This window comes from Macrotis lagotis, chromosome 3 (genome assembly GCF_037893015.1).
Source record: "Macrotis lagotis isolate mMagLag1 chromosome 3, bilby.v1.9.chrom.fasta, whole genome shotgun sequence".
In the NCBI taxonomy this organism is placed as follows: domain Eukaryota; kingdom Metazoa; phylum Chordata; class Mammalia; order Peramelemorphia; family Peramelidae; genus Macrotis; species Macrotis lagotis.
Genome location: NC_133660.1, coordinates 116,548,756 through 116,571,276, shown reverse-complemented (window position 1 = coordinate 116,571,276; position 22,521 = coordinate 116,548,756). Strand labels below are relative to the sequence as shown.

Below are 22,521 nucleotides of genomic sequence, written 5' to 3'. Positions count from 1 at the left end.
ATTTTTAACCTTTTTTTATAGTACCTATGTTGCATTGGTTAAATTTCTTTTATTGTTCAGTTGTATCTGTCTTTGTGACCCCATTTGGAATTTTCTTGGGAAAGATACTCTTGTGGTTGGCCATTTCTTTCTCCAGTTCATTTTACAAATGATTAAACTGAGGCAAACAGGTTTGAGTAACTTGCTCAAGGTCATATAACTAGTAAATGTCTGAAGTCACATTTGAACTCAGGTCTTTTTGACTTCAGGCCCCATACTATATCCACTATACCACCTAATTGTCCCTTAAATTTTGTTATGCATTCTGAATTTAGAAAAGAATACCATTTCTTTTGGGCTTAAAATTCTGAGAACTGAGTCATTGATTTTCCTAAGTGAATAATTAGGTATAGTATTTGAAGCAGTGGATGGGTTGTGTTTTTGTTGTTTCAAGGAGTAGTAGCTATAGAAAGCTGAGAAATCAATGCAAGAAATAAACCCAGTGGAAGATTAAAATTTAATTGTTTTTATCAAAAAACAAAACAGAGCAAAAACCATTTGAATCTTGAGAAAATAACGTATTACTTTGTTACCTTCAATTCAAGTGAGTCAAGACAGTTCAATTCCACTATGCTTTGGTGAAATGCTCTGGTCAGAATTTCTTCCTGCCTTAAGCTGAATATGCTGTTGCTAGCTTTAAAGGGCTTGAGAGAACCACTTATTCAGTTTTCATGGTGTGCATTTACACCTCAGAAATCAGTGATCACTACAAATCAGAGCTTGATTTTGTTTTTGTTTTGTTGATTGTCTAAACTTAAGAAAAGTATAAATGATGCAGATTAAAAGTGTTTGTGCATATTTTTTCATCTCAAAGAGAATGATTGCTAAACATTACCAGTACATCCCTCTATTGTGATATAAACATTGCTCAGCAGGAGTGGAGTAAAAGGGTTAGAAAATAAAGTTATCTTCAGATCTGGCCATTGTGACCATAGGATGACAGCAGCAGCAGCAGCAACAATTGACATTTATATAGCCATAACCAATTGACTGACACACAGGGGTTGGAGAACACTTTTTTCCCTGGAAAAAGATTCCTGGCTCTCTACCAACCCATGTCCTTGTGTGGTACATGCAGTTGCTCTTCTTCATTGTACCTATTTTATCTACCCCCATATTTCCCGAGACTTTCAGTTGTTTTTAAGTCATACCCAACCTTTCATGACCCCATTTGGGATTTTCTTGGCAGAGATACTGAAATGGTTTGCCTTTTCCTTCTTCAACTCATTTTCAGTTAAAGAAAGTGAGGCAAACAAGGTAAAGTGACTTGCCCAGGGTTACATGACTAGTAAATGTCGGAAGCTGGGTCTTCTGTCTAGGAATGCAGTATTTCACATTAGTCCATTGCTGATCATTTTCAGTTTTTTGTTTTGTTTTCTTTTTGTTTGCTTTGCTGTGTTGTCTCTTTCTCCAGGACTGTTATTAGAATTCTGGATTCTAGGTCTTTGGACTGGAAGTACCTTCAAAGACTATCTAATCCTGTCCCCTCATTTCATAGTAATTGAGGAAATTGTGGTCCAAGGACATAAAATAACTCACCTAGGTAGGAACCATTAAATCCAGCCCATCCTCTCTTTCCAATCCCATAGGAATCATACTTGTACCATAATATGATTGTCCTTTTTACCTCCATCACAGGAGAAGATATTCCTCATTTTTGTCCTAAGAGAAAATATTCCTAGTTAAGATATTGATCACTGACTCTTGCCATGGAGCACTTTCTGAGAAAAAAAAAATGTTGACTTTTTAAAAAAATAGTTTTAAATCATAGTTAATGCTTCACTTATTCATACTTCTTTGAAAAGTAATATTTTTGATGTATGTCTCCCACACAGAATGTGATCCTCTCATATTTCCATTTTGCTTCTTGAAAAACTTCTGCTTATATCTGATATATTTGTCAGAAATGTTTTTCCCCCCTGCAGTTTCATACAAACCACTAAGAGTGCTTATTTACTTTTTCTTGTGACAGTCTTGACTATATCTACTTTTAGGAACCAAGATGTGGAATTTGTATTTTTAAAAAATGGATGAAACATTTTGACTTAGGAAATGAACTCTTGTTCAAATATATTTTTTGTTACTAAATGGATCATAGATCTACAAAGTGGAAAAGACTTTAGAGGTCCAGAATCTAGTCCAAGCTCCTTATTTTGCAAAAAGGATTTGCCTCCAGAGCCCATACTGTTTCCATGCTTTATCTACCCAGAGGTACTAATTTTTTCCACTGTCAGTTAATTCTCTTAGTAATAGCTGACATTTACATAATACCTGCTATAGTGGCAATGATAGGCACTTTACTATTATTATTTTAGTTGATCCTCACAACAGCTTTGGGAAGTAAGCACCGTTTTTATCTCTGTTTTTACAGTTGAGGAAACTGAAGCACATAGAAATTATATGACTTGCTTAGTCATAAGGTCTAATATGAATTCAGGTGTTCTTGATTCCAGACCCTGTGCACTCTTTATTGCATCATCTATTTATGCCCAATTAAAAAAATCTCATTGATCCTTTTAAAAGCATTGTCTCTTCCAAGCCTTTCTTCTCTCCACATAGAACCTTGCTTTGGATAAAGCAAAATAAGCCCACACATTATCTAGCTGTGCCTGACATTTACCATGTTTAGGACCTATAAGTCTAGTACATTTTTCCCAAGTTTTGTGGAGTCAAGATTGTTCATTTTGTTGCTTCAGAGTTCTGCATCATTATTTTTAACATTTTTAATGAAAAAAATCCACCTTCTATCAGTTTTTAAAAACAAAAATCCCAACAGGAATATTGGAAAGAGTTATATAGATCAGTTTACAGGCTACTCTTGCATTATGTAAATTTGTATTATAAAAATTCTTTATACAGAGAATTCTGAAATTAACATTTCAAAAAAACAACTATATTTACTTTACTGTATAGTATTGGCCGGCCTGCCTCTCTCTCTCTCTCTCTCTCTCTGTATTCCTGCCCCTTGGATCTGTAGCCTCTTATCCCTTTCCCCCCCAAAAACAAAACCCCACCTACAATAACATCAGTAACAAAAATCCCTTCAAGTGCAGAAGAATGGATGCTCAGAGAAGTCACCTCTTCACTTTCACCTAATAAGAGTCTTGGCTTGAGACTCCAGGCATCTAGAGAGGAGACATTTGCTCTCTCCAACCACCTGAATGTCTACAGTCTTCCCTCTAACTATGCTGATGTTTATCCCACATGTTTCTTCTTTTGCTCTCCTTTCTCCGATACCAGCCCCCATGTGTCATTGAACCATGTGCTGGTCCCCTCCCCTCCATGGACAGTCTTGTGAACCCCCTGCCTGTCTGCCTTCCTCTCTTCCCCATATCCAAAGACATTCTCTTTTCATGAAAATTACTGAGTAGAGGTCTGTAGGGAGAACCATCTGTATCATCTTTCCACCAATTAGTTATTTGTCATTGTATAGGTGCCTGCTATGTTCTTACCATGGTAAATTCTGGAAACATAAAGAAGATTAAAAAGAACAATAATCTTCCCCCCCCAAAATCTACCCCCCTGTAAAACAGCAAACCTGCAATCAAAATCTAGCCTTTATTTTCAAGGAGCTCACAGTCCCCTGAGGGAGTCAATTATATACAAACAAGAAATATCTATCAAGATCTATATAGATGTAAACACACACACACACACACACACACACACACACATATATATATATATATATATATACACACAGATAGCTAGATCTACATATATGTAGATGTGTGTTTGTAGTCTGTGTATGTAGGTATACCATAGGATAAATTGGATTGAGGGATAACCTCAGAAGGAGATATTAAAATTAAGAGAAAAACTTTTTTTTTAGGTTTTTGCAAGACAAATAGGATTAAGTGGCTTGCCCAAGGCCACACAGCTAGGTAATTATTAAGTGTCTGAGGCCACATTTGAACTCAGGTGCTCCTGACTCCAGGGCTGGTGCTCTATCTACTGTGCCACCTAGCCGCCCCCACTGCGCCACTTAGACGCCCCCAGAAAAACTTTTTTCACAAAGTGGAACTTTAGCTGAGACTTTGAGGGTTAGCCAGGGAAGTTAGAAAGCCAAGATAAGGGGGGAAGAGTGTCTAGGGCTGAAGGATAGTGAAAACTTAGGGTGTTGGGGACTGCATGATGGATTGTACATGAGGAACAGTAGGAGATCAGTGTCAATGCTGTTGAGTAGAAGGATTGAATTAAGGTGTAAGAAGATGGGAAATTAAGAAGAGGTCAGTTTATAATGGTCTTTGAATTCAAAAAGAGGCCATTTGTGGCTGAGTTTTGGGATGGAGAGTGTCTCCTGATGGAAGGAAACTCATGTTCTTGCAGTCTTCCTACTTTTTTCTCACCTAGAATCTGGGCATCTTGCCTTACCATGAGGAAGCTCTTTAAATTTTTTATGACTCTCTGAGTGTCTGATATTGGAACCTAATTAAGCAAAGTGTAGGGAAGATACAGAATGAATGTCAAAGTAGGGCCTGGGTGGAATATTAGGTAATCTTCTTACCAAGTGGGTATCATATTTGCATTGCACTTTATAATCTTCTAAGCATTTTTTTGCATATATTCTCATTTGTTCCTCACTACAGTGTTTGATAAAAAAAAAGATTTTGATTATCAGGACTTCTTCACCCAGAAGACAGAATATTATAGTTGTTCAAAGGCTGACTTTGAAGCCAGGAAGCTCATCAAGTTTGAGACGTGGTCATACCAGTTGTCACCTAAACCTCTAAGTGTCTAGACAAACTGGCTAAGACTAGATTACAGAAGAATTGATAATTTGCATTAGTAGAAAGAGTGGTTTTTCTGTACTGATGGAAAAAAAAAGGTTTTGTGTGTGTGCGCACACACACATACAATGGAATGGAAATAAGATCTAACAAGGTTAAATTATTTGGTGAAGAATACACAAGTCAGGGTTAGAAACCCAGAACTTAATTGGGATCATGTACCACTTTCAGGTTTCCAAAATCTTTTTTTTTTACAAACCATTTTTATGAACAACAGCCCCTGTGAGGGAAATATTTGAGGATGTGTATCTCCATTTTATAGATGAGGAATAAACATGTCTAAGTAGGATTTGAATCCAGGTCTCTCCTGACTCTCCTTCCTTTTCTGTCTCTCTATTGTAGCCTAGCGTCCCACCTCACAAGTTGGCTCCTTATAGAGCCAGCTCATGCTGCTTTATGTGGAACACCCTTAAAAGAGGAGAGAGTGGAATATTAGGTATATGTTATTGTTAATTACTGTCTCTGATGTACGTAATTTGAAAATTAATGTTGCTCTAATTATATTGATACAGTGAATAGTTATTCCCAGCATTTAAGTCAGATAAATTATGCCTGTCTGGATAAATTCATCTTGAAAGCCTTAAAGTGCTTAAGGAGTCAAGGGTATGCAGAAGCAAACCCTTTGTTCTGTGGTTAATTTAGCAGGAGTTAGCAAATGTAATTGATTTCAAACATGTGGCATCAAGATGAGCATCCCCTCCAAGGAGAACTGGAACGCTCTGTTCCCCCTTGGCTGATAGAGGTTTTAAATTTAGGAGAAATAACTCACTAAATGTAACTTTCATAATGGAAGTTCAAGGGTGGTGTGTAGATATGAATCTGTGACCTGGATGGAGTTTCTTGACAAGAGCATTTGGGCTGAAAACCAAAAGAAATACCTTCTCTCTGTTCTTTATTAACTTCTCTCTGATCTTTATTAATTTCCTTCCTCTGGTTTTTTTTGTCCTCTAGGAGTCATGGGATTTAGAACTGAAAAAAGGTCTTTAAGAGGGTCTAGTTCATTCTCTGCCCCTTATTTTATAAGTGAGGAAATTGAGTCCAAGAAAGAAAGTGCTTTGCCTAGGACCTAAAAAGACTTGGGTTGGGAACTCCTGCCAAAGACACTCTAAACTCATTGGTCTTTCCATTATACCAATGTTTCGTGGCTGTCCTCCAAAGTTCCATTCATGGACCTCTTCTTTCTATACCCTCTTCCTGAGGAATCCAATCCATTTTCATGGCTTCAGTGATCACCTTGAGGTGAATCCAAGTTTGTGATATCTGTCTTTGACATATCTCTTGAAGTCCAGATGTTTATCCTTACCCCCTCCCTCTGCTTTATATATCCGTCTAGCACTTGAAAGTCAGCATATCAAAAACAGAACTTATCATCTCAACCCCATATAAGTTTCCTATTTTACTTATGGCATAGTGAATGAATCTGGAATCAGGGAGACCTGAGATTTAATCTGGGTGCAGACACTACTAATGATATGACTTCACATCACTTAAATATCTTTTGGCTAAATTACTGCATTTGTAAAGTGAGCTGGAGAAGGAAATAGCAAACCACTCCAGCATGTTTGCCAAGAAAACCTCAAATGGGGTCATGGAGAGTTGGACACAGTTGGAATGATTGAACAGCAACAAGATGTTTGCCATTTCCTTCTCCATTTCATTTTATGGATAAGGAGACTGAGACCAACAGGGTTAAGCAACTCACTTAGTTAGTCTTAGGCTGGATTAGAATTCAGAAAGAGGAGTCTTCCTGATTCCAAACCAGTGCTCTATCCACTGTGCCACCTAGCTGCCCCCAGCCAAGATGCCTCTGCCATTTTCTTCCTGAAGTTTTCCATTCCTGACATGGTCAGGAATTTGCAGGAATAATTAGCAACTCACTTAATCTCTTGGTAACTCAGTCTCAGTTTCCTTATTTATAAAAAAGAATAGTAGTATATACATTCCTTACTCTATAAGGCTGTAATGGAATGCCTTTTGTAAACTGCAAAATGCTATATAAATGTGAACTCCTCTTCCTCCTCCTCCTCCTATCATTATTATTATTATTCCCTTACTCCTTAAACTGGACATGATCTTGCCTTTTTTTTAGAAGTCCCTTATAGGACTTTGGTTCCATTCATATGAAAATGTTCCTATGGGGGGAAAATTGTAAAACTCAAATAATATCTTTAATAAAAATTAATTTAAAAAAAGAAAAAAGAAAATGTTTCTGTACTCTTTTCTAGCATCATTTCACTGTACTGCTAAGAATATGAATATATATGTATATACATACATATATATATTAAGCCCCACTGCAATGCCCAGCTGTACTGCTTCTTTTGAACAGCTGATTGTTTAAAATGTAAATCCGGTGGTTAGTGATTATCTGAACTAGAATTTGAAGCTCAGTATTGTTATCTTCCTGAGTTACTTCTTTGCTTATAATATTCTTGGTCTTGTGAACTGACTCTCTCCTTTAATGTTGTTTTTCCTAATATCATTTTGGAAAGCAGTGAAAAAAAGATGTCAAATGTGGAATAAAGGGTTTTGTGAGATATGTAGAGGTGAGCAACCAAAAGGGTAGAAAGGTCTTGAGTTTGTGACATATAATACGGAGTAAAGAAGATCTGAGTTCAAATGTGACTTTAGATATTTGATAGCTATGTGACACTGGGCAAGTCACTTAACCCTGGCTCCCTCAGTTTCCTCATCTTTAAGATGAACTGGAGAATGAAATGGCAAGCCACTCTATATCCTTGCTAAAAAAAAACTCAAATGGGGTCACAAAGATTCATGCACACAAAGCAAAATTTATACAGCATTTAATATTTGCTGGACAGTGTGCTAATCACTTGCTTTCCAATTATTATTATTATCTCATAGATCCTCACAACAATCCCAGTTAGTAGATACTAAGATGATCAGTTCAGGAGGTGATAAATAAAATTAACTAATAATTAAATATTTGAAGGTCTGTATTCCAAAAAGATAAAAAAGTAAAAATATGTACAAAAATACTTATGGCAGTTCTTTAAGTAGTGGCAAAAGAATTAGAAATTGAATGGATGCTTTTAATTGGGGAAAGACTGAACAAGTTATTGTATAAGATTATGGAGCATTATTGTGTTATAAGAAGTGATGAGTAGAATTTACTCAGAAAAATTGGGAAAGACTTACATGAACAAAATGAAATGAGTAGAACTAGGAGGACATTGTACATAGTAACAATATTGGATGATGTCCACCTGTGAAGTGTTAGCTATTCTCAGCAATATAATGTTCTTAGACAATTCTAAAAGACTTATTAAAGGTGCCCATCTCTAGAGAATGAACTGATGGAACTGAATATACATCAAAGATACTTTTTCTTTACTTTCTTTCAGGGGGTAGGAGGGGGTGTTTATGTTTTCTTACACAGCATGACTTACATAGAAATATGTTTTACATGACTGAACATGCATAACCTATGTCAAAGTACTTGCCTTTTACAAAGAAAGGCAAGGAGGAGATTTTGGAACTCAGAGTTTGAAAAAAAAGTTAAAATTTTTTTACATGTGTAATTAGGGTAAAATAAAATATTAAGTGAAATTAATGGAAATGATATAAAGATAATAAAAATGGGAATAATAAAATAGCATTATGCTTTAAAACTAAATCAGTATGTCTTTCACAGGGATCCTTATATAGGGATTTGTGATCCTGTTTTTATTTAAAATCTGAGGTCATTAGATTAGATGTCCTCCCTAGGGTAACTCTCACATCCTGTGCTTTTAGATATAACAGTGTTGAGACACACAGAGGAGTCTAGTAGGGTGAGAAAGAAATGTGAATTCATTTCACTTGACTTTTTTTTGTTTTAAATAAATATGTTCCTGGATATAAGGGGAAATTGTTACATTGTGGAAAGACCAATTAATTAGGAAGACCAGGGTTTGTATCTTGGTTCTCCTACATGTAAATTATGGGGTATTGCGTAATTTTTGACTGTCTATGTTTTGGTTTACTTGTCTATGAAATGGAAATACCTCAGACCACCACTGCTACCAAAGGATTGTTATGAGAATGAATTGAGTGAGTGTGTGTGTGTGTGTGTATCATTTTTTGCAGACCATAAAGGGCTATAGTGAGGTCAACTGTGGACTATTTGTAAAACTCTAGGCCACAAGGCAGCTAATGTTCATAGCTGGAAAGAATGGTGAAAAAAAATTCATAAATTCATAAATGTTAATATTTTAATCCCTAAAGCTAATTGCTAATATAAGCAGTGTTTTGTGTGTCTGTCATGCATTAACATAGGGAAGTGTTAAATGAGTCTGGCTTATCTGGGGTGGAATAGAGAATTGTGAACGTCATACCAAATTTCATTATTAATGCCCATTAATGTTCTCTAATTAGGGTACAATATATTATTGAAGCAAACAATTAGCTTGTTAGAAGTGTTAGTGGAGGCTAATTTTGAATTTTCCAAATATTATTCTCTGCTTTGAACATTAAGCATTCATCCATTAGTCTTAAAATATATCTTGGTCTTCCTGTGTGAATTTGTTCACATATGACTTGGGCTGACATTTGTCTTGGAATAATAATGACAACTCAGGATTCTGTGAAGACTTATACTTGTGACTAATCTTTAAAGTAGACAAAATTAATAGCTATTTTTCACGTTTCAGCTGGGGAAATTGAATTCCTTTATGATTAAATGATTTGTCTGTGGTCACATAGGGCAGCTAGGCATTGTAGTGGATAGATCAAGAGAACCCGAGTTCAATCTGACCTCAAATGCTTACTAGCTGTGTGACCCTGGGCAAGTCACTAAACCTTGTTTGACTCAGTTTCCTCCTCTGTAAAATGAACTGAAGAGGAAATGACAGATCACTACTGTATCTCTGCCAAGAAAACACCCAATGGGGTCTCGACTTGTCTGTCACGACTTAAAAAAAAATGACTGAACAACTGTGATCACATAATCAATGTATTGGAGACAGGATTCCAACTCAAGTCTCTTGTGACCCAGATTTAACATTTTATCCACTATCCTGTATTGTGTTTTGCTATGGTTAGCAAATCAACCTGAAACTAATAATGTCTTTAAAAAAGAATCAGACTGAAGACTATCAGGGAAAGAGGGTTTGTTTATTTAGTGTTGACCAAGGCCTTACTCAATATGTTGTAAGATACTGAGTTCAGCACTGCATGCAGAGAAGTATAATATTGTCATTTCTAGAGGATCATAGAATCTCAGAATAAAAACTGGCATGCATCTGTCTTGTCCAATCCCATCCCCCCATTTTACAGAGGAGGAAACTGAGAATTAGGGAGGTTAAATGATCCCCCTGCTCATATGCTTCAGAAGGCAGATCTAAACCCAGGCCCTCTGTCAGGAGCCAGGGTCCTTTTCCAATTTTGTCATTTTGGAGGGAGATTCCTTTTGGTTGAGATGATCCATAAGTCCTTCACGGAAGAATTATAGAGAAAATTGATTATTCCAATTTAATTAGTAAGCACATTTTATTTAAGCTTATTTGCTTGGTACCATTCTGGTTGCTGTGAATACAAAGACTAAGGGGGGGGGGGAGGAATAAGAATAAGAAAGGACACTGCTCTCAAGGAGCTTACATTCTATTGGAAATTGGGGGGGAAGCAATGAAAATCACAGTGTCTCTTGTTTCTGAACGTAGGTGCTAGCAACGGGGCTGAGTGGCCTCTACTCTTCTTTGCCTACGAAACTGGAGGAGAAGGGGGATGAATGGCACTGCCTACTAAAGGATGACTGGTTACTGCTGCCTTCTCTGGTCCAGTTCATGAATTCTCTGGAATTTTGCAACGCAGTCATACAGGTAACAGTAATAATAATGAAATGCGTCCTTGATCTAGAAGTTTCAAGAGTTCCCAAGTGCCTTTCCACAAACCTGCTCTGATGTTTGGAATGAAAAGAGAACCATTCCTTTTTTTCACTCATCAGAAAATGATTTGCCCAAGGTCATATAGGCAGGAAGTGTTAGATCTGGAATTAAAAACCATAACATCAGTTCTTAATCCAGCATTCTTGCTTTCTTCACCAACAACTCATTTGGTTCTCACTTAGAAGACAAGCAATTTACTGATGAGTTTATATGCATCAGCATTCTATTTTAATAAATGTTTAATAAATATTCATGACTTATTTAAACCATGCATAATACCTTTGAATTCATAAAAGTATAATTTTAGGGCTCCCAGAAAGTTTGAAGGAAAAACAAAATGGTGGTGATGGTGGTGTTTCCTCCTTCTAAAAATTTCTAATTCTGTTTTGTTTATTCATTTTATTGTCAACAGTAAGTTGTTTCTTGACTCATTAAAGAGCTATTTTTAGATGTCCATGTTCTTTAATACATACCATTTTTACTTCAAGATTTTCATGGTTGTCTACAAAGGAAAACACTTTATTTTGCTTAATGGTGCATACTGACTAAAGAATGTTGTTATCCCAATTGAATTTAGAAGTTAAGTATCTTCTTAGCAACTCAAATTAAATTTCCTTCAAAATTGGTCTGCTTGAAAAAAAATATATAAACAGCTCTCTATATTGGGCCTCTTGATTAGATTTTTCTCCTCAGCTTTTTTGTTGCTATTCTTCATCAGTTTCCAGATAGAAATCAGATTTTACATTTCTCTGGCAGTGAATGGGCCTCACTAATGTTTTATTGGTTTATTGCATAAATATTACCTTTGTTTTGGAGTTTTTGATTTGTTTCAGAAATCATTTACTTTAACAGTGATTGTGAACTGATGAATGTTGGCTATAATCTATTTATTTGCTAAATGAAGAAATAGCTTCTGGAAGAAAATGTGGGTAAATTACATATGTTCCCATCTCATTTTTATTACTCAAATGAGGGAAGCTTTATTTATACATAAGATAAATGAATTACCTCTTAAATTATTTTTCTCTCTCATCTTGCAGTCTCGCAGCATTTTCTTGCAGAAGGGTTTAGAAATAAAAAGATGGAACTACTATTATTTTCTCCCCAAATGCACTCTGATTGAGAAAGTGTTGGTAATTTAAAGATCAAGTCTCCATTCCCTGGTAATTGGTTTTCACTTTTTATTTTATTTTTTTAAAGAAAGAAAAGCCACGTAATGGGATTCATTAAGGACAGAAGAACCATACGTTTTGGAATAAGTTTCAAAATTGAAATCATATAGTCTAGATTAGTTCTTTTAATGATACTGCAAAGATTACTTAAAAAAGATGTTAGCCCAGGGCTCTTGCATGCAAGAGATATTTTAAAAGGAAGAAAGTAAATTCTCTTGCATCAGTGATAGGGTGATCTCTGCTTCAGAGTAGTGTCCTCTTCAGCAAAACCATGTTTCTAAATGAATTGCTCCTGTCATCCTCATCTCTCCAAGATAAAGTATCAGTCCCAGAAGCCTTGGATTCAAGTCTTGGTCCTGACTCTAATTGCACCAAGCTGGGCAAGTCATATAACATTTCTGAGTCCCAATTTTGTATGATTAACAATACTTGTACTATTGTGATCTCTTGTTTTCTATAGTATAAATTTCAATTCAAGAAATATTTATTAAATACCCACTATATGGAAAATATTATATAGAGATGTCTCTCAAGGAGATTACATTTCACCAGGAACATAATATTTTAATACTTAGAGCTAGAAAAGACTTTAGGCATCATCTAAGCCAACCTACCTATTTTATAGATGAGGAAATCAAAGGCTGAAACTTGTCCTTTCATCCATAAACATTTATTAAGTGCTTACTAGAGATACATTGAAAGGCATTCTAATGGAGGAAGAAATATATAAATTACTAGGTACATATAAGTTCTATACAGAGTGGATGGAAGGTAGCTTTAGTGCATTGATTTTCCCAAGCTCATAGTTATTTTTTGGTTGTAAGCATGCCTTGTGGCTCTGCTCTTCATCTCCTCCCTTGATTCTGTAATTGTTTCCACATCTGTCTCAGCTAGAGATGCTCTCACCCTTATTACTCTAAGCCACCATGCTTTCTTCTAACCTGAATCCACTTCAAACTCTCTGAACTTTTGCATCTTTACCCTACTGGATACTTTCTCCACTTCCCATCACCATTTATTTTTCCATTCCCTTTTATTATATTGTCATTAGAATGTAAGCTCCTTGAGGGTAGAGACTCTTCCCCCCCCCCCCATATTGTATCTTAATTGTCTTACAGTGAATGCTTGGAACATGTTAAATTCTTTCTTTTTTATTTTTTTTGCAAGGCAGTGGGGTTAACTGACTTGCCCAGGGTCATACAGCTAGGCAATTATTAAGTGTCTGAGACCAAATTTGAACTCTGGTCCTCCTGACTCCAGGGCCAGTGCTCTATCCACTGCATCACCTAGCTGCCCCTAGAACATGTTAAATTCTTAATAAGCTCATCCATTTATCCATCAATCTACTATTTGTTCTCCTACTTGATAAGATGAGGAGCTCCTTGAAGTCAAGGAATACATTCTATTCTTCTACAGTGTGTTGCCTGTAGCAGAGTGTATGTAATATCTGAATCAATGAAGGATTGTTATCTAATGTTCCATGATAGAATTCTGCTTTTATTTTTTTCTCTCAAATTTTTTCAGGTAAATCCCTCATGATAAAATCTCCAACCTAAGTCATTGGATCTATTTTAAATTCTTGGGTCTTCTTGGTAGGACAACTGCTAAATGATCAAAACCAATGGAGCTTAGTGGCTTCACCCAGAGGAATATTCTCTGAGATTTGCTTAATCATGATAGGAAACCAACTGAAACAAAAGAAGGAAAACAAAATCAGATGGTTGGAAGGAAAAAAGAGAGAAAGAGATTCTCCTGTGAATGAGCACCCTGTTCAGTCAATAGATACAAATGAAAGATGGGTGAACAGAGCTGATAAGAAGATTGAAAACTGAAAGACCTTGTTGACATGTAAAAAAAAATGCAGCTGAGGAGCTGTGAGTAACTGGAGAGCTGAGTAATAATCTTGATAAGCAGCAAATTAACATGCAAGGAGTTCTCTAGCTTTAACACCATCACATTGATAAATGGTCCAGGTTCTTGTGATAAAAATGCCTTGTAAACCTTCAGATATGATGTAAATGAGGGAGTGTTTTTATGGGATGCTAACCTTAGAGAAACCCCGAGGAAGCCATAGAACAAATGATACATTGATTTAGTTTGAGGATATATGTATACCTAAAGCTGCTGAAACATATTGTAAAATATCCTGGATTAGCATCAGAAATTGCCCTCAAACATTTTTAAAATTCGTGATCGACCAGTAAATCAGCAATATTTATGAAATACCTTTCCTAATCCAGGCATGGCACAATGAGCTAATGATATAAATATTTTTAAAAATGAAACAATCTGGACTCTCAAAGAGTTTACATTCTACCATATGAGAATGATACAAGAAGTAATTAAAACAAGTTAGTCACTGCAGTAGTTTCTATTGTGCTAAAAGATTGCATGTTTTAAAATTTTGCTTTCTCTAAATTTTCCTGCCCTGGGACAAAATGCTGGTTGTCCCATCCTAGTTAAAGTTCTGCCTAAACATCATCCTATTTCTCTAGACTATTTCCTTTCCCCATTAGAGCTTAGAGTCCTGATGTTTTTAGTGTGATTATCTAATTTTCAATTAATATAATGCTGAAAAACAATGCTGGGGCAAGAAAATTATCATTAGTGCTGAACAGAGGACAGAATTTTAAGACTTGAATGTTATTATTTGTCAAGAGCTAGAAATTTTTCTTAGGGACTTTCTACTCCTCCCCCCCCCACTCCCCCTAACCCCACCATGTTCAGAGTCTCCATAAAGATGTGATTGTTTTGGAAAAACAAAATAAACCCAAACCTAACAATTGAGTCATGATTTTCTAGTGACAAGATCTTTCATTCCTAGGTTGCCCATCCCCTGATTCGTAACCAGCTTGTCAACTACATTTATAATGGATTCTTAGTACCAGTGTTGGCTCCTGCTCTCCATAAGGTCAGTTATTTGTTATTGGTATTTAGTAATAAATTGTAGTAATGATTGGTAATTAGCATAAATTGCACTTGATCGGTAATTGGTATAAATTGGAATTGATTTGTCCAAGGAAGATGGAAGTCCTTGTGTTAGTTTTAATTTTTTCTTTCCTCTACCTTTTCTGCATTTTATTTTACTGGTTTCAAATGCGACATAAATCTTTACAGATCTCCCTGGAAGGAAGGCAGGTAGCACTTCATTTCCCACCCAGTTCCTGGGCTTCATCATTTCCCATACCTTTGGGTTCAGCTTCTCTTTTATGATATCTTCCCCCTATTATATTGTGATCTCCTTGAGGGCAGGGATTGTTTTTCCTTTGTATCCCCAGTACTTAGTACATTTCTTGATTGACTAAAGAAAAAAGAAAAGAAAAGAAAAGAAAAGAAAGGAAAGGAAAGGAAAAGAAAAGAAAAGAAAAGAAAAGAAAAGAAAAGAAAAGAAAAGAAAAGAAAAGAAAAAAGAAATAGTTCTTCGGGGAGTTTGCATTGTAAAGGGAGAGGACATTTATAAAAATGAGGAAGCTAATAAGATAAAGGTGCTTTACTCACACAAGTAGAAAGTTAGTTTTGAAAGTTTAAAGTTAGAAATTAAACTTTAAATTCTACATTCTTTCCATTGCCATAAAATTTTAGGTGATTAGTAAATTTCTGTTGCTTGGATAAAGAGGGTAGTAAGTAAATTTACTGACTAGAGCTGGAAAACAAAAGAAGAGAAGAGAGCATTGAAATAGATAAGAGCCTTCTGGATAGAGGTTTAGAAAATTTTGTCTGATCTTGTACTTTTTACTTCTTGGAAAAATCATTATAATGTACAAGACATTAGTGGTCTGGTTATTGTGGTGAGCAGAAAGGCAATTTTAGTGGCTCTGAAGATTTTCCAGAGGGGACATGAGAATTTAGTCCCAACTGTGCCACTTACTAACTGGGTAACTTTTGACAGGTCACCTATCCCTATTGACTTTTAGTTTCCTCAACTTTAAAATGAAGAAATTGGATTTCAGATAATCTCTAAGATGTCTTCCTCTGTCCAAAATTCTAGAATTATCATATCAAGAAAGAAGGTTGCTTTGGTTACTATTAAATTGATACTACCAAGAACCAGGCATTTTTTCTTAAGGTTTTTACTTTTTTGTTTGGACATCCAAAAGAAGATGACACAGAGCAACAGGAATGACAGTAGATAATGGAAAAGGAGAAATCAGAGTACTGATGTAGAAGAGAAATAGGAAAATTATCATTCATTCCTTCTCCTGTAATCATTCCACAATCCATAGCAGTAATAGCAGTGACCTTAAATAGGACCCCCCCCATGCCTGTCCCACCCTCTGTGTTGCTTTGCCAATAGAACTTGTTTGTGTTTCACTCAATAAATAATTTCAGATAAATGCATTTGAGAGAGAAACACCCCAAATCCACCAGAATAATTGATTTCTTCTATCTCCTCGGGGCTAAGGCCGTGCTTGAAATAGATACATGACTGAAATAATTTCAGCCATTTCTTTAAATGCATATGATCTGGGCTGGCCTAAACCATCATGGGGTTACATGTTTTAATGTTTCATCTTCCAAACAGACACATACATATTTATGATCTCCTTCAATGCAAGCCCAGCATCTCTTGCCTTATTGATTTAAGAAGATGGGTGGACATTTTGTTTATTTGTTTATTTTTGTGAGTGATGAAAAGGATAATATGTTGGGAAATTAAGAGCAAGCATTGCTCCTAGGAATAGCACATTTGCTATGTGGCAGTCACTGGGTATAGAGATGTAACTTGCCCTTCCCATTACTCTGTTCCCCTTTTTAGGCAGCTCACATTCTAGGCTCTTTGTGGCTCAGAATCTTTTCAAACCAAAGCACATGAATCTTCACTAATGGGCTTTACAAATACAAAACCAAGAATATACAAACCATTTTTATCAAAGGCATTTTATTTAGTTAAAAATGTTTATCAAATAATAAATAATATTCTCTCCATAAATCATGAACTCATTTCCCATGAAAACACATACACTTAAAGGGAAGAGCAACTTTTTTTGGCTATTATATGTAGGATATTCATAAATAGGAAACAAGTATGGTCAGAATATGTACATGCTGATCTGTAAGATTGCCAGTGTCTACTATTGGTGTCTTCTAGGTCTTCTAGACCTGTTGTCTGGCAGGTCCTTCTGTCCTGCTTTTAACCAAATGCTGCTCTCTGAACCACCTGGTCATCAACTTCATTTATTTTTTGGAGTCACCTAATCCCCTGTGGATGTTAGTGGTGGTGCTATGGTTAGGAGACCTTTCCCTTATAGAAGAGAGTCTATTTTTGAATTGGTTCTATAAGCCTGAGTTTTCCTCTATCTCTTGTGCCTCAATTGCAATCCAAGGTTTTTCAGTTCAATGAGAACACAATTTATGGTCTTTGATACATTTTCTCCTGTCTGAGGCTCCCTAGGACCCTGCTTCCTTAAGCAGAAAAGGGAATGAGAAACTCTAGGTAAAGGAGCTGTCTTGACCTCATCCCAGTGACTCCTTTATTCAATGGTAATGACTAGTGGGCTTGAAAATTCTGAAAGGTTATGAAGTTTTATCCTCCTTTCACCAGCAAAACATTGCAGTACATTTTTTTCTCCCCAACTTCTGTGAGATAACTGGAGCCCAACTAGACAGTAATTTTGCAGGATCTCCTTGACTGTGGCAGTTTAGCAATTGTAAGATTATTAGAGATCTATGTTCTATGAAACTAGGTCCTGAGGATTTGGAGGTAGGGTATTCACTACTGTAGTGATTGTTATCAGCATTATAATTAAGAAACACATGCTGTGATAGGAGCATACATCTTTAGAACTAAGATGGATCTCAGTGGTGACCTGGTACATACAATCCCCTCATTTGATGGGTGAGGAAATGGATTTTTGAAAAAAATATAAGTGACTTGCTTCAATTTAGCTACCTATTTAGATACAGTAGGATTTTGACAGAGCCTTTTACATCAAGAAAGTTTGAATGTGCAAAGGAACATAAGATGGATAATTTTATATATATATATATATATATATATATATATATATATATATATATATAGAGAGAGAGAGAGAGAGAGAGAGAGAGAGAGAGAGAGAATGAGTAAGTAAGGAAGTCTTGTTACTCATTCTCTAAACATAAATTTTAGATACCAGTAAGGATAAATGCTTTTGGTCTCATAATGAGAAGACAGATCAAATTGGAAAAGACCCTGATGTTGGGAAAAATTGAAGGCAAAAAGAAAAGGGGATGGTAGAGAATGGAATGGATAGATAGTGTCATGGAAACAATGAACATGAACTTGGATAGATTTTGGGAGATAGTATTTGGTCCATGGGTCACAAAGAATTGAACAACTGAGGAACATACAGACTAGATGTATTATAGTAAGATCACTTTCCCTCCGTGTATTTGAACATGTCTAGATGGTACTTATTCCATTTTTACCTCTGATTTTTGGAAATCTTAGCTTCCTTTAAAACTAAACTTTTACAGGAAACCTTTACTAATCCTTCTAGGAATTAGTACTCTTTCCCTCCTGAAATTATCTTGTACTTACTTATTTGCATCTAAGTTGTATATCCTCAATAAGATATAAGTTCCTTCAAGTCAGATACTATAGCTAGATTCTCATTAAGTGCTTATAATGAATCCCATAAAGTGGATACATTATTTGATTTATACCACATATTTCCACTGTACTGGAACCAATGACCATATTTTATATAATTATAACTTCAAATAGTATGAATTTGAAAATATGCAACCACCCAATAGGATTTAGTATTTTAGTTGCAACCTAGCTGTATTTCTTTTTTGTCTTTCTGTCCTTAGCACCTCTCAGAGTGATTGCCACACAGTAAATACTTGATAATGATTGTTGAATTAATTTCATTTGTATTTAGAGTACTTTTTAAGACAGGACAGAGTCCTTAATTTGGAGTTATACAACCTGAGTATGATTCCTCTTTTTTTTTCCACTTTATAACTGTGTGCTATTGGGCAGTTTGCAGCTAGGTGGTACAATGGATAGAACTCTGGATTTGGAATCAGGTAGATTTATTTTCATGAGTTGAAATTTGGTGTCAGAGTTACTAGGTATGTGATCCTGAGCAAGTCACTTAACCCAGTTTGCTTCAGTTCCTTATCTGTAAAATGAGCTGGAAAAGGAAATAGTGAACCACTCCAGTATCTCTGCCAAAAAATATCCCAATGGGGTAACAATGAGTCAGACACAACTGAAACAACTCAACAACAAAATGCCTCATTGTAGAAGTATTTATATGTTATCTTGATAGGTCCTCATAACAACCTTGTGAGGTAGGGTTGTTATTATCTCCATTTTACAGCTAAGGAAACTGAGGAGAGATTAATCAATCTGCCTAAGGGTCACAAAGCTAGTAAGTATCTGAGGCAAAATTTGAACTTAGATCTTCATGATTCCAAGTTCTTCATTCTACCTTCTCTGTCTCCTACTTGCCTCTATGATGAAGAAACATCTTATTTTTAAAAAATCTTAAGTGACCTCATAAACTTCTTTATTATCTCAATTGCAGGAGGAACAGTTTTCACTGTCAGGAATTTTTAAAAAGTTCTTTGATAAATTTTGCCCAACCACCTTATTTCTGCAGTTTAAGAACATTTGCGGCTGTTGGATCCTCAGTGGAGAGAGACCATCTGGTCGTCAGCCTTTCAGTAAAAGCCCTTCCATCTCCTTAACAGCAAATAGCAAAAGCTCCCATTTATTTAGGGCTTTACAAAGCACTTTCCTCAAAACAACCATGTGAAGACTGGCAGGAAAGTCTCTCTTCAGTCTTGGTATCTGGAGGTCGATTAATCTCCACTTCTTTCACTTTCCTTCTTAGTCTTTGTTGTCACACCTTTCATCATCTTTGTAGTTCCTCTCTCTGGATTCTCTTTTGTAAAAAAACAAAACAAAACTATGCAGACTCTAGTGGGGTGAGATCCACTCTGAGTGTAATGAAAGGCTTATTTCAAATCCCTGCATTCTGTAGTCCTATTTCTAAATATCAATGTTGCACATGGATTTAAAAGATTTTTTTTATATAATTGTTACTCTCTCTTATTAGTGGATTGTGGTCAGTCTTCTCTCAGTCTCTTGGATTATCTCTTATTAATGCTTTTACAAAGCCTTTCAAAAGATTGTAGGACTTAGATTTGAAAGGGACCATAATAGCACCATTTATTTAGAGTCTACTATGTGCCAGACACTAGTTCTTTATAAATAATATTTTGTTTGATCCTCACAATAGCCTTGGGAAATAAGTGCTATTATTATTGTCATCATTTTACAAATGAGGAAATTGAGACAAACAAGGTCTCTCAGCTAATAATTCTTTGTGGCTGAAGTTGAACTTGGGTCTTCCTGATACATGATTCCACACTCTACCCACTACTTTCTCATTTCATAGGTTAGGGAGGAAGCTTAGCAAAATTTAAGTAACTTATCCAAGGCCCCGGAACTACAATATCTCATGGTAGGAAGGACTATATCAGTCATCTCCTCTTATCCATCTCTGAACAAGGATCCTCTGCAAACCTGCAAGACTGGACAGCTCTACTAGAGAGTTTTCTCTATCTAGTGCTGCTCTTCTTGTCCCAACCCCAGAGTCTGAGCTGAAGGGACCTCATTAATCCTCTACCCATGCTCCAAAAAGAATCTCTTCTACCATCCCCTTGACAAGGGGTCATCCAGTCTTTAATTAAAGACTTCCAATGAGGGTCAGTTCATTATTTCTGTAGTCAGGCAATTTCTCTTTTGAATGACTTTTAATTTTTAGGAGAGGCAACTATGTGGCATCACAGTATACACAGTGCTAGGTCTAGAGTCAGGAAGACTCATCTTTCTGAGTTGAAATTCAGCTTCAGACATTTATTAGATGTGTGATACTGGGCAAATCCAGCCTCAGACAGTTGATATTAGCTGTATATTAGGGCAAGTCACTTAACCCTGTTTGCCTCAGTTTCCTCATCTGTAAAATGAACTGGAGAAGGAATTGACAAATCATTACAATATCTTTGCCAAGAAAACCCTAAATGGGATCATGAAAAATAAGACATAATTAATATTTTGTCCTCATTTTTGAAGAAAACCACAACATCGGAGAGGTGATGCCATGAGAAGCACATGCTTTGGATTTGAGTGAGGAGATGTTGTACTATGTCACCAGCCTCACTTTCTCCTCCAGAACTAAATGGGTCCAGCGGTCAGATATGAATCAGGAAGACTGGAGTGGGACCTGGATGTGAGTCCATCCTCAGATACTTGACATTAGTTGTGTGACCTTGGGAAAGTCACTTAACCCCAAATGCCTCGCATCCAAGGCTGTCGCCAGTCGTTCAAGGCCAGTGCTCTATCCACTGTGCCACCTAGCTGCCCTTATAAGACATGATTAAAGAATGACTGGATAACAAGTATTAGGAACTTTTTCCAAAAGATAAAAATATGAATTTTTATTCTTGTGACATCTACTCATTGCTCCAACTTATGTCCTTTGGGGCCAAGCAAAACAAGTTCATTTTTTCTTACCCTGTCATAACCCTTCATATACTTGAAGACAGTTCCCATGTTCTACCTGTGTCTTTTTTTTTATGAAGCTTAAGAAAACTTTGTTGTTTCCTTAAAGCATTCCTCTTTTGCTGGGATATCAAGACCATTGATCCTCTTGGTCCTCCTCTTTAGGATATTCTCCCACTTTTCCAATTTTAGGATATTCTCCAACCCAGAATTGAATACAATATATGAGATGTGGTTTGACAATGGGAGAGTACTGAGAGATTATCACATTGGACATTGTGCCTCTCTTAAAACAGCTTCCCTACTCTTCTTTGATGAATTTTTCTTTAAATATTTCCCAATTACATTCATGTAAAAACAATTTTCAACTTTTCATTTTCTTAGATTTTTGAGTTCTAGATTCTCTTTCTCCCTTCCCAAGATGACTAGTAATTAGATATATGTACAGTCATCCAAAACACATTTCCATATTGGTCTTTATCATTTATTTTAAAAAATTTTGAGATTCAAATTCTCTTTCTCTCTCCCAACTCTCCCCCACCCCTTTAGAAGGTAAGCAATATGATATCTATATATGTGAAGATATTAACACAGCTTTATATCATATTAACTTTCTTGGCTCCTGTTTTGTATTACATAGATTAAAACTTCATTTCATCCAGATCCCCTAGATCTTTTTTTATATACTTTTCTTTCCACACTTTGCCCATCTTGTATTAGTGATGCTGATTTTTTTTAACCTAAGTATGATACTTTACATTTATCTTATTAGATTTGATCATTTTAGTTGTCAAAAGCTTTTTGAAAAAGTTAGTGAAGGGGGGCAGAGCCAAGATGGCCACATGAAGGGATCGAGTCTTAGGAACTCTCTGATAAAAACTCATAAAGTAAGGACTCTAACTAAACTTTCGAGAGACAGAACCCACAAAGGGACCCAGTGAAGCAGTTCTCCTACTCAAGGTAACCTGGAAAAGAGCAGAAAGGCTCTTCTCCCCGCTGTCGGAGGGGTGGCCCGCCAGAGGGGTGGACCACCAGAGCCAAAGAACTTCAGCCTCCTGGAGGCAGCCCCAGGGTGCTGGGAGCTGCAGCTCACAGCAGCGGGGGAGTCTCCTGAGCTGCACCCTGGGGAGCACCGG

The 22,521-nt window shown here is 36.2% G+C and overlaps 1 protein-coding gene across 3 annotated transcripts in view; it reads left to right on the top strand.

Moving 5' to 3' along the window:
* FHIP1A (FHF complex subunit HOOK interacting protein 1A) overlaps positions 1 to 22,521 on the top strand; it is a 352,578-nt gene that overhangs the window by 233,069 nt on the left and 96,988 nt on the right. For all 3 annotated transcript variants that reach the window (XM_074229136.1, XM_074229135.1, XM_074229137.1), the window contains exons 5-6: positions 10,490 to 10,648; positions 14,711 to 14,797. In XM_074229136.1, coding sequence (XP_074085237.1) covers positions 10,490 to 10,648; positions 14,711 to 14,797 — 246 coding nt within the window. The remainder of the gene's footprint in view (positions 1 to 10,489; positions 10,649 to 14,710; positions 14,798 to 22,521) is intronic.